This window comes from Geospiza fortis, unplaced genomic scaffold (genome assembly GCF_000277835.1).
Source record: "Geospiza fortis unplaced genomic scaffold, GeoFor_1.0 scaffold154, whole genome shotgun sequence".
In the NCBI taxonomy this organism is placed as follows: domain Eukaryota; kingdom Metazoa; phylum Chordata; class Aves; order Passeriformes; family Thraupidae; genus Geospiza; species Geospiza fortis.
In genome coordinates, this window is record NW_005054397.1 from 2,587,418 (window position 1) to 2,602,638 (window position 15,221).

General features: G+C 35.3%; 1 protein-coding gene across 1 annotated transcript in view; it reads left to right on the forward strand.

Annotated features, from left to right (window-relative positions):
• The window catches only part of EXOC2 (exocyst complex component 2), a 115,767-nt gene that overhangs the window by 21,120 nt on the left and 79,426 nt on the right, over positions 1 to 15,221 (forward strand). Inside the window, exons 6-7 of the mRNA XM_005425835.2 lie at positions 2,646 to 2,770; positions 14,437 to 14,517. Of these exons, the coding sequence (XP_005425892.1) occupies positions 2,646 to 2,770; positions 14,437 to 14,517 (206 nt within the window). The remainder of the gene's footprint in view (positions 1 to 2,645; positions 2,771 to 14,436; positions 14,518 to 15,221) is intronic.

The window sequence follows — 15,221 nt, forward strand, 5'->3', positions numbered from 1 at the left end:
GATGGTTGAGATCTTGTTCAGGATTCTGGAATGGGTGACATTGAAGTGGCATGAGGAAGTGAACAAAATCTTCCTTAAGCAACTTGGGGAAGTTTCCAGAGAGCAGACCTTGGTTTTTGTACAAGATTTTAATATCCTTCATATTTACAGGAGGGGCACCAATCCCAGAAGGCTTGTGAGGCGTTCTGGGGATGACTTCTAACATAGCTGCAGTGTGGGCTGTCTGGGGAAGGGCCTTCTACTCTTCTGAGTAGGATTCTTGCAGGCAGGGCAGGGGATGTGATAACCAGTGGCTGTAGCAATTGTGGAATAGTTAAATTCAAGGCTCAAAGGGGGGTGGGGAAGGCAAGCAGGAGAGTACACACCTGGGATTGGAAAGCAGTCATACAGAGGACAATCCAGTGTTTGTGAAAGTTGACTGTCTAGTGCAAATCATCTTCTAGGGTGTATCAGCAGCAATGTGTTAGGTTAAGATATGGAGATAATTATTCTGCTTGGCATTGTTAAAACTGCAGTTGAAGTGCTCTGCCCACCTATGGCCACTGCTATAAGATGTGAGAGCTGAGCCACAAGCTCCAGAGAGGATAAATAATGGTGGCTATACAGCTTGAATGAGTTAGGTGCTTTTAGAAAAGAAAAAACATTTTTAACACTTTGTCTAAGTATTAAGTATTTCATCCTTCTAAGCTTAATTATTTCACCCTTCTGCTGAAAAAATTCCATTGATTTGTGTCTTTGCATGTCAACAGTTTCAAGTAATGATCTCATCCATCCAATGGCATAAAAAGTATTAATTTGTACTTTTAAATGAAATCTGGAGGTTTTTGCATATTAACTCCATTTAAATGGCTTTATAAAATACAAATCTTAGTGTTGAAGGTCCAAGAGCAGTGTAAAACTCAACAGGAATAAATGCTCAAAGGGTAGGGTGAATCCAGTTATGTTTTGAATCTAACTATAACTATCTCTTTAAATAAAGAAGCAGCAAAACTGTTTTGGTTGGTTTTCTTTTTTTTTCCCATATTCAACATGTATAGTCTTAAAAATATTCTGGAATTGTATAAATATCATCCCATGTAATTTGTGCTGTTTTTCTAGAAACACAGCAGTGGTTTAGTTCTTGTCCTCAGTGTAACCTTAGCTATTGGAAATGGTAAATGTGTGGTGAGCTGACATTTTAGTTAGCTTATGTCTGTTTTTCCTTGAAGGATATTCTTTTTAAGAAATCAATATAACATCCTTTTTACTATTTCTTTTAATCCTGGCAATATCCAGTCAAATAAAAATAAACTATTTTGACATGCTGTGAGATACTTAGGTAACATGAAACAGTGCTTAAAAGGAGAACTGTACAAATTTTCATTATTTTGAAAATGCTGGTGGTAAGTTTTCACATATGCCCAAGTGGACCAATCCAGGTAATGAGTAATGTTATTTCTGTCCAGCAGATGGAAACAGAAAATTAGGCAAAATTTTGTGACATCATCAGTATAAAAAGAAAAGCACTTTTAAGTGCACCGATGTGCTTTGTCTCCCAGCAGGTGGTGATAGCCTTCTCATTGCCTGGGCTAAAATTTGGTTTGTTCTCTTAATGTGTATTTTTGTACCAGCTCTTTTTAAAATGGGCAGAATATTGATGGAATTGTCTTATGTCTTAGTTTTCTACTTCCTTGATCCCTCTCCTCACAGAGGTGTAGTGCAGTTTTTTGTTTCCTTTTTTTTGTATTAGGGAGATAGCTTTGGCTGGCAACTAGGAAGAAAGACTTTAAGTATGAAAATCGTGTGCTATATTTGAATTTCTGAGCTTGTTCGTGGTGGTGTTTTTATAGTTAATCAAGTAATATAACTACTGAGGTCATATTAATCATTATCAACCAAAAAAATTATATGCAATTAATGAAGATTTATTCACAACATAAGACTTCTCAATTAATTGCAGGTGCTTGCAAAAAATAAAGATGTGAAATCAAATGTAAACTGGCAAAAATAAAGAAATATTAGGAAAATCAGATAAAAAAGAAAGCTGCCACACAACAATGATGAGTTGGCAATTAATACTGCCCTATTAATACTGCCTATGAAGTGTCTTTCAAAAATATTTCAGCAGATTGCGTATAAAAACCATACCTTCATAAAGCAGGAATCTGTTTAGCTTTTCTTTTTTTTTTTAACTAATATTGTATTCAGTTCTGAATTGTATGTCTAAACCAACATAAAAATATTGAATGAATTCAGAAACAAAAGTGAGAAAGGATTGTGAGTAAAGCTGCAGAATTAAACAAATGTCATTATTAAAGACTTGTAACATCTGTTGTTAATCTACTGTGTACAATGTGTAGCGAATTCTACTCTCACCTATTTAATATAGTACAGATAGAAGAAATATCTTGACCAGGTTGTATTATGAAGAAATCCCTTCCATCACAAGTGATAGGAGCCCTCCTATTTAGGGTTGAAACTAAAATACTGAGATCTTTGGACTAAGAATCAACTCTCATTATTGAAATGCACACTCATTACAATTACTTTGCCCCTGCTAGTTGTTCTGAAAGTAAGTGGCTTTATTTTCCAAATAGTTTGTTCTGTTTATTTATTAGCTGACCTTATTGTTTAAATCTCTCTGAGGTTTTCTTGTTTGTTTTCAGTTTTGATCAGCTCAAAACAGCTGTTGTGAATTTGAAGAAACAAGCCAATAAGAAAAACGAAGGGAGTCTAGCTTATGTCAAGGGAGGTCTCAGCACATTTTTTGAAGCACAAGATGCTCTGTCAGGTAAAGATGCTTTGCACTTACTAAATACAGTATAAAAGAAAATATGTGCATATGTGGTTGAATTTAATACTAAAAATACTGTTTCTCTTCACAGTCCGTGAAGAGAAAAATCTGTGCTGTGTTGGTCACAAACTAGAACTGGCTAGCTGCTTTATTTGATTTATTTGCAAAAGATGTTACCAATGGTATCTTACAGGAATTAAAGGCATTTGATGAAATTGCTTAGACCACAAATGCAAGAAAGAGAAGTGTGAAACTGGAGTTAATATTAAAATGGCTTGCAAACTATAGCAACAGAAAAGATTTGATTTTATGATGCCTTATTCAACAGTCAAGTGGTAATATTTATATGAATACCCAGACACTTGTTACTTTGGGAGATCAGAGCCTTTCTGTTCTGCTTGCCATTGGCAGAATGCAGCACACTAGTGAGATTATCACAGTTGCCATTTATATGTATATATGTTTACTGTACATAGACACACACAGACTCACTCTTAAAGCATCAAATGTCTCGCAGGTCAAACCTCACTGTGGGCTACTGTAGTCCTGTCTAGTGAGGCTCTGGTCTGGGTGAGACAGCAACAGTGCCCAGGAAACCATCCCCAATATGGTTTGTCATTTACCACTATGCTGATTATCCATCCTGGTCATTGACCCCTTTGGCCAAAATCTAACAAAGTTCAATAACAAAAGTATTGAAGAATTTAGCAGAAAATCTGAAGAATGTGGTGGTACTCATAGGAAAAGACTCTAAGAAGAACCATTACTTGGCATTGTTTCACTTTTTTAAGCTGAGTTTTCACTAAATGCTGAGAAAAAATAATAGGCTTTCCTTGTAATTCTTACACATCTTGAAAATACTGAAATTCTGTTTTTTTTCTTAAATTGTCTCAAACATAATCCCAAATAAATATTGAAATGTGGCTTGTTTTTCACAACCAAATATGCTTTGCATATGGAATATCACATATTCTGAAAGACTGAGAGTTCTGTTTTCAAGAAGTTGCTACTATGGAGAAAAAGTAGTGCTAACAGTATTACCTTGTAAGATTATTTTTGGGTCAGCAAATACTAGTAGGATTTGAAGAAAGATAAGGCAAACCGTAAACGTTGTGAGGTTTTAGAAAAGCTGAGCACAACTGAGTAATTTTCTTTTGTTCCACCTCTTAATAGCATTTTGCCTTTGGAGACTGATTTTTTGATAAATTAGGAGGTCAACAAGCAAGTAGTAATGTGAGAGATATAAATAAAATAATGTTAGGGAAAGCAGCCTCATTTATTTCATTAGCTACTATAGTCTCAATTTAAAAAAATTATAAGCTGTAATATTGTTTTGCATCTTTTACCTTTATCAGTGTTATTTTTACCTAAAATATCAGTGCAGTCCTTTAGCTAAATTATGAACTTAAACTTGGGATGACTGAAGTGGTTCTCGATGTCACTTTTTGTCTGTGACTATACCAAAATGGCTTGGCTTTGTCTTGCCCTCAGTAATCTCCCCTTAGTGCTCAAAAGGAAGCAGACTTTCAGCTTTAACAGTGAATTAAAGTGGTATCATGGAAGAATGACCTTGTTGCTGTTGATGAACTCTTAATGAGGATGCAGTATGGGTCACAGCTGCCTTCTCTAGCATTTTAATACACATTTCTCTGTTGAAATGTCATCCTAAGTACATGTGCAGAAGGATTTTTGCTTCTTTTCTGTCAATAAACCCACTCTTACTGCATATGAATTTCAGTTTTGAATGCAGAACTACGTATTTGCCTGTTCTTCCTGATGCAGGATATTTTTGGAAGAGTATAGCTGGAAAAATTGCATAACTTTTTTAAGACTTAAACTTGTGATAGGTACAATCAACTGTTCAGCTGGATGTTGCTTCCAGTAGCAAGAAGAAAAAAAGGACTTCTTTGGTGCCATCATCCAGCCCTACTGCCAAATGTCAAAGCTTTCTCCCGAACATTTGATCACTATAGTTGTCTCAAATGAAAGATGCTGAGAATTAAGAGTAAGCATTATTAGCATTGTTCTAGAGAAACAGCTCAGATGAAGATTTTAAAGAACCAACAACAACAAACCACTGAACAAAAACCCCCAAGCAAACAAACCCCCATTAATTGTTCATTATGTAGTTATCAAATTCAAGCTTTTTAACAAAAGAACAATACATTAAAAATATAATCTGGCTAGACAGTGAGTGTGCAAGATGATGTGATGGCACTTTCTTGCCCTTACACACCTAAGGGTAAATTTTTATGTTTTATTTTCTCCTTTTAAAAGAAGTGCAACTAGATTTTGTATGGGTTTCAACAAAGCTGAAGTGAGTAGTAGTTTATATTTGAAAGCTGAACAATTGTTTCAGCACAGGCTCTTAGGGACATAGCCATTGTTCTACAAACTTTTGTTATTTGATGCTGAGCATACAACTGTCACAGATGAAAAGTGACTTAAGGGAACACCCTTACATTTTGTCTGTCTTCCAATATGATTTAAATTTTCTGAGCTAGTTCATTTTGTTTTAGATATTTTTTAACTCTCTTGCTTTGGGAAGATTTCTAAAATCTAATTTATTTTCTAAAGATATGGTTTTTTGAGGGCAAAAATTTAGACTCTCAATGTTCCCCTTCAGGTATCTTAGAACCCATCTTCTAACCCCAGTGGTTATGCTTCATAAACTGCAGGTCTGATGCACTGTAGTTATAGAACAGAGCTACTTGTGAGCAGTTATTTCTCTTAAGTCTCCCAAAATTAGTACAGGATAAATTTTCATAGGAGGATCACATTAGGAGGTATTACACTTGCTTCTCTAGTTACTTCATACTCCTCTACACCTTTTGTACATGTTTTTTAAAACTCATACATTTAACACTGTTTGTTGCAAATGTATATTTACCTTGATTAAGGAAACCCTGAATTACTGATTATTGTGCAACATTTTTCATTAGTTAGGATGAGTAAATTCTGTCTGATCTTAAGTGTACTATCAGACTCTATTACACATTTAAATTACTATTAATGTTTTCATAAATAAGCAATGGAAAGCATTAAAAACAGTCCTTAGATGTTTATTGTATTTTGTGATTTAGAAGCTGTTTGCTAAGAAAATAAGAGCTCAAATAGACCAGAACCCATCCTTGTTTGGTTTAATTTCTGGGAAAATAGAATAGCCTTATCAGATCCCCATGTTTCTCTGCCTGTTAGCTTGGCTGACAGTTTGACAGTGACTCTGCAGAGGAGATATTCAACAGGAAGTTTGTTTCGTCAGCCGAAGGGAGCTGTAAACTGAGCTGAGGGGAGCAGGGTTTATCTCAACTTGACCTACTTGTCAGTGTCGGGGAGTTCAGCTGGTTCATTTCCTGGAACTCTAATTGCAACCTAGAAAGTAGCATTCCTAAAAGGGTGCCTGTTTAAGTGTTTGTAGTTAAGACGTATTTTACCGCCATGAGCAAATCAGGTCCCACACAGAAGTTGTTAGGAAAGTTAGCAAATTAATTTTCTTCCAGTATATTTTTTTCTGAAATGCTCTTTGCAATGAACCTAAGGCTGCAGTTTCTTCTTATTTAAATGACAGGAAAAAAATAGTGAAATGACTACTTCAGTCACTCACTTATACAAAAACATGTAAGTATGACATCTCTCTTGGCAGGTAAAGAAGGTGCTGTAATGTCTTTAAAACACAGATATCATGAGCAAATTTGAGGTTTAGATTTGGCTCTCCAGTTTGCCATGGCAACAGGTTTTTTTGCAATTACAACTACAAACACACTTTTCGTGATTTTCAGGAAAAAGTCTGTACAAAAGAAGCACTACTGGCTTTTACAGCACTGTTCCTTTTTTCCCTTTTCCATTCCTATTGAGATATGTGGCCTGTGGGAATACCTGCATGATAGGGACCTAGGATTATAGTTGGCCTTTTGTCAACTACCTTTCTTAATACATAAGCTAGGGTGGTGTGGCTGAAATTACCTGGCTGCAATGATCCCAATCTGGCCAATGCCCGTTTCTTTTATTTGGTTTTGGTTTTTTTTCTTTCTCTAGACTATTTTTACAGTTCGTTCCCTAAGGCTCATTCTAGTATGAGCATGTTAGTGATCCAGGGTTGGATTCAGGCTGTGCTGCTGCCATTATGTCTGTTAAATTCATTTTCTCCTAAAGTAAAACCAAAAATATCACCTGAGCTATATTCAATTCTGAGTCAGACTGGAAAATTGAGAAGCTAAAAACTGATGCTAGTCTGTCATAAATGTGTCCCTTCACTTCCAAATTTTGAGGAATTTTGTTATATTTGAATTTAAAGAGATTATATAGAGCCAACCCAATTTTTCATTAGTGATTCTGTTTGCAAACTAGATTGATGATTAATTTTGAAATGGTTTTCTTTTTTCCAGTTAAATGCTAGTACATGACTGGTTTTGCTTGGTAATGTGGGATTGGGGTGGTATACCAGGTTTTGCTGTTCTCACATTGCTGTTTTGTAGGAAATCTAATTCACACTTTTGCTTTACTTTACTCTTGTGTATATTTTTTCAAATAGTATAGATTTTTGGTGAACCTATGAATTTGAGTAAATCAAATTCAAATATATGACTGCTACGTAAATGTTGTACAGGTGACTTGAAATGTCTGGAATAGCTGTGTTTCTACTTCTCTGTGTGATGTGTGTCTATTAATGTTATCCTCCTCCTCCTACTTCAAGTGATAGAATATTGTCTTTTCAGGGTGAGAACATTTTGCTGTTACAGCTAGTGATTTTAAAGATTATAATTGATAGAGCATAAGAAAGACTAGGGCCATGGAAACAAGCTGGCAAGAATAAAAAGATGATACTGCATGTATCAGATACATATCTGAGAGCATACCAGTCACTTCAGAGTGGCAGTTCCCCTGCATGTGTGTGCCCCATAGCAGGTGCAGGTTACATTATTTCAAGTAAAGAATTATAATCATGCCTCCATGTAGTCATCATGAAGCAATAGCTGATGTGCTCTCTGCTCACTGTCTAGCTTTCCAAGTGGGTCCTCCTATCTGAATACTTGAATCATCTTTGTGCTACCCTTACAGACAAAAGCTGAATGAGAAGGATAAGCACTGTCATTGCTTCATATTTTTCTTTACATTTATAGCCCTCCTCAGCATTCAAAATTAAAAAATAGATGTGCTAAATTAGGCATTCTAAAAATACCCATGCTAAATTAAACTTAATTTAATTTTGCTTGTTGAAAACTTGTGTTCTGATCTTTCAGCACTAGATAACAAGAAGGACATTAAAATGAGAAATGTATTCTGAGAGAAAGATGACCCGACAAAGGGGTGCCATAAAGTATGTGAGTGGTGGTAGATAGTTTAGTCTCGGGTGAATGCTTCCTCTTCATGCAGTTCTTAGGGTCAATTTTTGTAGCAGACCAATTGTTACCTTAATGCAGTTTTATAAAAGCAAAAGTTATCACAATTGATAAAAGGCTTAACTTTCCTTTGGCACAGATCCTAGCATGGTATTGTGTAGGGAGTTGGGGTATTTTTGTCTCAAGCAAGAGAAAATTTGATTAGAAAATGTGGAAAACAGCAACAATTGTCACAGATCATAGTGAAAATTCTCTGTCCAAGCTCTGCTTTTATGCTAGCTGCTCGTGTATCTTCTTCATCAGTTACTGTTTTAGAGATGTGAGCTAATTACTGGCAGAATTTCTCTAAGGGGATATAATTTTGACAGTTTATAGTTACTCTGTGGCTGTCATATTTTATGAACTTGTTGCGGTTTTTTTCTGGTAGGTTAACTCTTTTGTTTGAATTTGAAAAATAGTAAAGCATGTAGAAAGAGAAATACATTTTGCAATTGCAATTTTCAAACAGCTAATTCTGCAATTGATTGCAAGTGTGCAAAAAAGTTACCTATGATTAAATTTCATCCAGATTTATCCTGCAAGCCATAAACTCACCTAATTTCATGCTACATTATTCCATTTTGATTTCCATACCACCTTTTATATGCAACATTTAAAAGCTTCTTTTATTTTTACTATTTTTACCTTTCACACAGGCAGAAAGTTAGTGCCAGTGAAGAGAGAATAGCATTTCTGTACTGTTTAATTCTGAAGTGTTCTGGCGAAGGTCTGGATCCAGTCCTGGAATTTTTAGTGCATCCATAGGCAGAATAATAAGCCACATTTTCCTGTCTATTTCCAAGATATTTGCCCAGACATATCAGACTTGCTTTAATATAAGTCTATCTGAGAACAAGTTGTCTGGTCTCATAATCTTTTTAGACTAAAATTTTTGGGGGTTATGTATCAATAAAGCCTCCCTTCCTAGCACTGTGCTTCAATTACCTTAAAATATCATGTTAATTCTGTCCATTTTCTTTGATTTTTTTCCACTGTGTTGGATAAACAAGCTTGAGGAAGTAAATGCTAGAGAAACAAAACACAAAAAGGCAACTTAAGACAATACTGCATTTAGTTCAATATTTTGTCATTTTTGCTAGGATTAATAATGTTAACCAAAACAAAGCTGAGTTTGCTATGCCAATACAAAAATACCTAAAATTCTCAAGGGACACTGCAGGAATGACCAAACCAAACTAGACTTAGCACTATTAACCAATGGCCAAAGTTAAAAAATACTTCTTTTTTTTTTTTTTTTAGATTTTCATAGAGTAATGTATTAGGAGCTCCATTCATGGCATGCTGTCTTTATTACTTTCCTCTTTATATGCAGTATGCAGTCCTGCAGTCCTGTTAAATCTATTCAGAACATTTTTTACCTTACATAGGGATGCTCTCCTCATCAATGACCTTCTTATATTTTGCTAAAATTACAAAAAATTGTTAATCTTCCTATAAAGGAAACCAAAGGCATTTATATTCATGCATTAGGCATGAATGCTGGCTATGTTCTGACGTGTTCTTCGTTCCTCCATTACTGTTCTTTGGTGCCAGGTTCTTAGTTACCACATCAGATCTTCTTAAATACTTTTCTGAGTTGGCCTTGCACTTCTTGTATTTTTTCCCCTCCTGATTTCTGCATCTGACTAAAAGGATGTGATTTATTTCAAGTACTTTTTTCTTTAACCGCAATTCTATGAAAATGAGTAAGATTTTCAGATATGCCAAATGCATTTCTAGCCATCCTTTAGTCAGAAAATGGTAGAAAATGTTCATCTGTGTTTCTTTGAGCTGAGAGGCTGAGGAACTTTTGAGAATGCCACACCTGGTGCCTATCTCAAAATAAATTTTAAAAATATCTAATGAGGAAATCAAGTACGAAATTTGCAAATGAAAAGCTGTGTGATCCTGGCAAGTGTGGTTTAATTTACTAGATTCATGGTTATCATAAATCTAACAAAAAACCTCATAGCCTTTCTTAGATTAAATAAGATTGTTTTCAACACAAGTAGCAATTAATTAATTGCAGTTTATTTTAATACAAAGCCTGTATATTGGCTTATTTGCCAGATTAAACTTTGCATGTGTTCTGGTGCATTTAGTTGCAGAGGTTGTGAGTTTTGAACTTAGTTTCTCCACTATTTTTAATCAGTATCTGCCTTCAGCTGTGAAGTTTGCAAGCCTTTAAATATCCTGGTTTAGGGAAACGTGTGCACTTAGTGGCAAAGATGATACAAAATACAGTTAATTATCTGACCTTAGTTGAAAAATCCAGATATAGCCTTTCCTCATTTTTATTTATGTATGTATGCTTCTTACAGTAAAACTCCTAAAAATAAGGAACAGATTCTGCTAGGTTTCCAACTGCTTTTCTAACTTGTATAGTTTGTGTCAGGTAAATCCAGGGTAACTGTCAGTTCAAGAAAAATCCCATCCATCCTCTACTTCAAGCCTTCAAAGACCTAAAATTTCCTCCTTACTCTTCTTATTGCAGCCAGTGATGAGTTGAGAGTAAGAAATTGCACTTGAAGGTAATCTTAAATACTGGTAGTGTGGAAAGAGTAGGATGTCTTTCCACCTTCCCTTGGCCATATGCTCCTTTCCTTATACTGCAGTGCTGCTGCTGAGTCAAGCTCACTGATCAGTAAAGCAACATTTCTTCCTTAGTGAGTTAGTTTTGCACCAAATTATCTTGCTGCAGCTGCCCTGCAGCTGTGTGATTGCTAGATCCAGCAAAAGGAAGTGCTTTGGGTGCAGGAGAACAGGGTTGTCCCAAACAGTATCATCCCACTATGAGATGGATTTAGCACTTTAAGAGAAAAAAATAACTTGAGTATCTCTAGATTCTTTTCAAAGATGAGGTCTACAGATCCTTTTCATGACTGCATATAGTTTCGGTTGTCTAAACTTCTAAATCAACAACTTCTTCTCTGGTCTCCGTGGAAGGAACATGCACTTTCAAAATAATTTTATGCAGATGGAGTAAGCTCAGACTTTATTAGAAAGCCTTTTTCACTGTGGAAACTTAAGACTTTTTTTCTTTTGTAACTCAGCCTTGGAACACAATGAATGTGCTCTCTATTGCTAAATCAGAATATGATGTGTAAAACTATAGTAAACAAAGTAGCTTAAACATGTAGAAGGAAATATAACAAATTTATATTGTGAACACAGAGTAATTTTAGTAGGTTTAGACTTTACAGAATGTCCTAAAATACCTTATTTCAGACAATGGTTCAAAAATGCCTTTTTTTTACACTCCTAGTTACATATGCTTAATATGCCTTTTTCTCTACTCTGCAGTGCTTTCCACATTTCTGAAACTCAACACCTTGGTTTATTTTATTTTTTTCCCCCACTGACATACTTTTCTCTGTCTGAAAGTGAGTTTTGAATTGATTTAGTAGGACCATTCTTCCTGGGTTTCCAACATCAAAATTTTCAAACTAGGATTCTTGAATACTGTTTTCCAGGTTGCTATGCACAATAGCTACCAATGTGAAAAGAAATTACCTTCAGCCTTCTACAAGGAAGAGGAGGGAGTAGTATTTTGTTATTATATGTTCTTTTCTGAACAAGATGAGAAATAGAATTGCTTTGGGAAGATGTATTTTAACTTTTAGCAACTGATTAAAGATCATGATATTTTAAATTTAATATCATCATAATTTCTAAATAAGCTACCTTCATAATAAGAAGCTACATTTTAAGACTTTTTGAAGGTTCTAACATGATAGCTAGTGCTCTTCCAAAACTTATGTACAAGAAAAAAGTCTTCATCATGTTTTATCTTTTGTTGCCAGTATGTATGCTTTGATAGAGGTTTAGATATTACAGTTCATTTTTGGAAATGCTTAGGTGTGCCCCCTTCAGAAGCTACATGATATTGCATTGGTCAGCAATTAGTGGTATGTAATTAACTGTTCCAAAATGCTAAATTTTAAAAACCTCTGAGGCAGTATGTAACTTAGATTTTTATCCACATCTATTTTTAAAGTATCTTTCAAAAGTATGTTTCATAGAATGACTTCAAAATATGTAAATTAAAATCATTACAGTTTGATGTGATTCCAATAGTACTTGCAACATTTGGCTTTAAAATGTCTGTTTATGTTGTGGTTGCCGTTCTGCTGAACTTGCTTTTCAGTATGTAAAGTTAATTCCACTACAATAATTGGCTGCCTCTGACTGAAAATGATACATAGAATTGGAATCATGTCAGTAGAGCCACTAATGCTTTTGTTATAAAATTGTAGAAGTATTCTTGTTGGTAAGTGCTGTCCCCATTGTACACAAAATATGTGCAGCAGCTAACAACACACCATCTTCTAAGATAGATAGACAGATAGATTTCAGTCCTTAAAATGTGCAAAAATCTGTCAGTTTCATTTCAGCATTGATTAGCTTAGTAATTATGATGTCCTAATGAGATTTTTCCCCTCTGATGACTTTAAGAATGAAAATAGAGTTGCTCTTGTATTTTCATGGGAGCAAGACTTCCTGTAATTCTTTGTGTAGGATCAAGGGATTGAAGGGTCAAATTTGGGTGTTTGAGAATAATGTAATTTTCCTTCTTTTTTATCTTTTTTTTTTTTTTTTAATTACACACTGGTGTTACTCACCTGTCTCCTCTACCTCCCCCCAATGAAAATTCCTCCTTTGAAAGAGGCTGGAGACTATAAAGGGCCATTCTCTTTCAGAATAGCCACCCTTGCTCACTCCTTACAGTAGGACTGATGCTCCAGGGTTCCTGTCCATGTTGAGTTGTGAGCTTCCATCTACATGGCATGGGCAGATAGGGATGGCACTGGACAGGAAACCAGTTGGCAATGGCATCTCTGTATGCATGGTGGTATATGCAGTTTATGGCAATATTTCAGACCTAGTTCAAATTTCACCCAGTGGATTGAATTCCAGGTATCTCTTTGAGCACATCAGATGTAGTCTTGGAGTGCTTCTTCTAATGTTGTTTCACCTTAAAAGAATCCAGCTGAGGAGCTTGGGTTGTTCTGCCGTACAAACTGGAGCAAGATAAACTCGAACAATTGAGAGGCTGCTTTCAGAACTGTATCTGTGTTTTGAACTAAAATATATCATTACTTGCTTTTTTCAAAGCACTGGGTATCACTGTTTTCAAGGGTAGTTTAGCTTCACTCCATTCTACTGAGAACCAGCAGAAAGCAGTAGGAGGTTTTTTTAAGCCTCAAATATATCTAAAGCAATAGGAGCTGATGGCTATTTGATAGAGCAGATTTTACACATTATCAGATTAAAACCTTGAAAGGGAAATCTTGTTTTATATGTGCTGCGTATTATACAGGTATAATACTTTAAAAGAGAAAAATACTGGTTTGTGCTGGTTATGCTGAACAGTAGAAGAGGGAAGGAGGGCTGTGTGATAGAGGGGAAGTAGAAAAAAGGACTACCTCCACTACATTCACTGTTCATATTTTCAGAATAAGATAGTGTCATTAGGCTATTCTGGTAAGTGTCCTCCTCCCTGTGAAAGATATTAGAGTAAATTATAGTAAAATAACAAATTAGTGCTGGCACTGTGCATTTCTGCCTCCATTAGTAATACCACAGAAATAAGAGTTCAGGATTTTGGCATTTTAGGACAGGAGAAAAATAGCATCTTAAAAAAAAAGCATAATAAAAAAAAATAAACCTTCCCTCTGTTTTCCTGTTGTTTTGAGCAAAATTACGCAGGAACATTGTGATTATGGTTAATGCTTCAAGAAACTCTTAAATTGTATTTTAGGAGTGCCTTTTTATAGATGAAGAGAAGTGATGGGGGAATGTTCTAGCACTTGATTTTGGGATCATCCAGGTTCCCAGTGACTCCCTTTCTACCCTTAAATTATTGGTAATTTTTTTTTGTGACATCAGGGACTTAGAAAGCAGAAGTATTATGTGTTTAAATGGTACTTTTCACAATACAAATTTTAATTAATACCTGTACAAGATGGCTAATGTAGATTATAATAACTAACAGATTATTCTGTCCATATGTTTGTGAGTTTTTTCCCTTAAGCATTACTGTCTTGTTCAAGAAGATACAGGAAGTCTGTGTCAAAGTAATGGTTAAAATTCTGCAGTGTCTGGCTCTAAGCCCTGTCTTCCACTAGGCTCTGCTGCCATGAAGCGTGTTTGTATTTTTTTTGTGTCTAAAGAGAAAAATAACACTTTATTTTTAATTTTTAAAATGTTCAAAAGTGTCTCTTTGATGTAATGTGTTCCCACCTATTAAAATGTTCTGCATTTTAACTAGACTCTTTATTCTAGCAATCCATCAAAAACTGGAAGCGGATGGAACGGAAAAAGTAGAAGGATCCATGACGCAAAAACTGGAGAATGTCCTGAACAGTAAGTTTTGTCCTTCCAGCAGCAACTATTTATGGACTTTGGACTTTCTAACAGGCTTTAATATTTTCCTAGGAATATTGTTGAAAGTAGAAAACAGTCTCTCGTCCCTTCCCTGTTTGGTGATAGTGGTTCCACGGTGTAATATTTCAAAAGATGCATTAAGTAGAAGCAGTTGCCACGACTTTTGGCAGTGTTGGTGATAACAAAGCAAATAAATATCAAAATAAAGATGTTCTTAAGTGCTTACTTTAGATTAATTTTGATTGGCTCTCGATTTTGAGTGGATGAGGAAAACGAACTACATGGATAGACAGAAGTGTAGAAGGGTGAGCTGAGCTAAATACCAGGATTGTGAGACGTTCAAGTAAAGGCAGAAAAAGCCCCAGTTATAAGATATTTGCAGTAACAAGGTCTATTGACAGGATATTTTTCACTTAATGTGCTGGCATTTAGATTATTTGGCATGAGCATTCTTTCTAGAAACCATGAAAAGCTGTCAGTATTTTGTTTTCTCTTTCTATGTATTAGCTGTAAGATTGCATTGAGAGAGATGGCTTGAATTTGCTGCAGTTTGGTATGTGTTTCATCAGATCAAAAAAGTTCCTTTTTTTTTTGTAATTCTGGGACTTCTGCCAAGATAATTTTACTTTGTTTCATTGTGATTTTTTTCACAGAGGAAGGGATGTTTCCCTTAGTGCTGTATC